The 1705-nt window shown below is 28.0% G+C and overlaps 1 protein-coding gene across 1 annotated transcript in view; it reads right to left on the reverse strand.

Annotated features, from left to right (window-relative positions):
- Window positions 1-57: 57 nt before the first annotated feature.
- LOC100569979 overlaps window positions 58-1705 on the reverse strand; it is a 3790-nt gene continuing 2142 nt past the window's right edge. The window contains exons 3-5 of the mRNA XM_016806042.2: window positions 770-1387; window positions 516-684; window positions 58-218 (exon numbers count right to left, since the gene is read on the reverse strand). Coding sequence (XP_016661531.1) covers window positions 151-218; window positions 516-684; window positions 770-1387 — 855 coding nt within the window. The 3' untranslated portion in view covers window positions 58-150. The remainder of the gene's footprint in view (window positions 219-515; window positions 685-769; window positions 1388-1705) is intronic.

Genomic DNA, 1705 nt, shown 5'->3' on the forward strand with positions numbered 1-1705 from the left:
ATAAAGGGCTGTAATGTGTGGCCAAGACTTGATAACTTTTCTCTCCTTCCAATGGTTTCCTGGACTTCTGCGTCACTTGATACTTTGGTGATAAATCCATCTCTAGCTTCTAACTTTGATGGCTTCCATTGACTTGTAGACTTTTTTCCCCTAACTACTGAAAAATCCAACGAGGAAGACCAAACAAAACAAACAAACTATATTCGATGTTTCTTCATCTAAAAAAAAAAATAATAATAAATTTAGTATTTATTATAATTTTTTATTTTAACATAATAATTCCATTACATACAGTAAACACTAAACATGTACCAATTGAATATTAACTTTAGGAATACAAAATATTCATTAAATAAATTATAAGTATTATGTATTTGTTAAAATTATTTGATGAAGAAGTACCATGTATTTGTTAATAAAATCATGTTTGTCAAGGATTGTTATTTTTTGAGACATTGTTTGATTCATAAAAATATTTATTAAGTAATTGTTAAGCAAAATATATTTTAACTAACCGTCAGAGTTGTACTGTAAGTATTCATTTAAAATTTGATGCACAGTGGAATCTTTAGTTTTCTTAGTTCTAGTCAATGTTAGATCGATAATCTTCTTTCTGTATATTGGTAGGTTCTGATAAAGTTTGTCAACTGATTTTGGATAAGCAACGTTAAAGTCTTTCAAAATCTGAAGAATAAATAATAAAATTTTAAAAATTGATTGAGTAATTAGATACAAGTTACAAATTATTAATAATATGACATGCACTCACAAGGAGATATCCTGCAGGTTTTTTCAAGCATGGAAACTCAGTCATGTACTCTGCTATTGAAGGACCATCTTGTGACATCAGTCTTTTTAAGCGATAGCTGGAAGTCAAATTCCAATTTATTTCTACTAAATCCCATGGATCACTTGAGTTTCTTAGCCAATTGAGATTTTCCTCCACAACAGATTCTATATAATTTCCTTCTTCTTCAGTTAATTGTACAAGTCCTTCCGGTAATGGTATAGAATTAAAAGATGATTCAGAAGATGTTGAACTTCGTCTCGATGAATTTATCAAACCAGCTTTTCTGTATTCTCTTCTTCTATTATTCAAACAATCGAGAAGCTTTCCTTTGGCTGCTCTTTTTAAGCCCGGTCCGTAAGAAATGTATGGAATAAAATAAGTTGATGCTCGTTCATTTTGAAAAACTTTTGTGATTTGGTACGCAAGGTTATGTAAACGTGACGATGGAATACGTCTTTGGACATCATCTCTGAGTTCTCTATTTATTATTAAATGACACAAACGCCTACGACCTGCACTATCTAACAAACCATTTTGATGAAATGTTGACAATAACGATTTCCCTTCATTTGTAGTTTTTAGGAGTTCCAATATTTCCTGCAAGAATAAAATAATTTACTATTTAAATTAATTTTCATAATACTTTCTAAAGAATAAAAAAAATTGAAAATAATATAAAAAATAATATAAAATTATCAAGCATAATACTTATAAAACTAAATAAAAATTTTATTCTTATATCAAGACTTATAATAGTAGTACTGATTGTATGAGTTTGATCTAAGTCAAGATAAAAGTATTTGTATAAATTACCTAAGTCATATAATAATTTTGTTTATAATCTTACATTTAATGTATATGATCCCTACATATTGCCATAAAAACACTTAATTGGAAATAAATGTAGACGTTAAG

This window comes from Acyrthosiphon pisum, unplaced genomic scaffold (genome assembly GCF_005508785.2).
Source record: "Acyrthosiphon pisum isolate AL4f unplaced genomic scaffold, pea_aphid_22Mar2018_4r6ur Scaffold_20847;HRSCAF=22313, whole genome shotgun sequence".
NCBI classification, from domain to species: Eukaryota; Metazoa; Arthropoda; class Insecta; order Hemiptera; family Aphididae; genus Acyrthosiphon; species Acyrthosiphon pisum.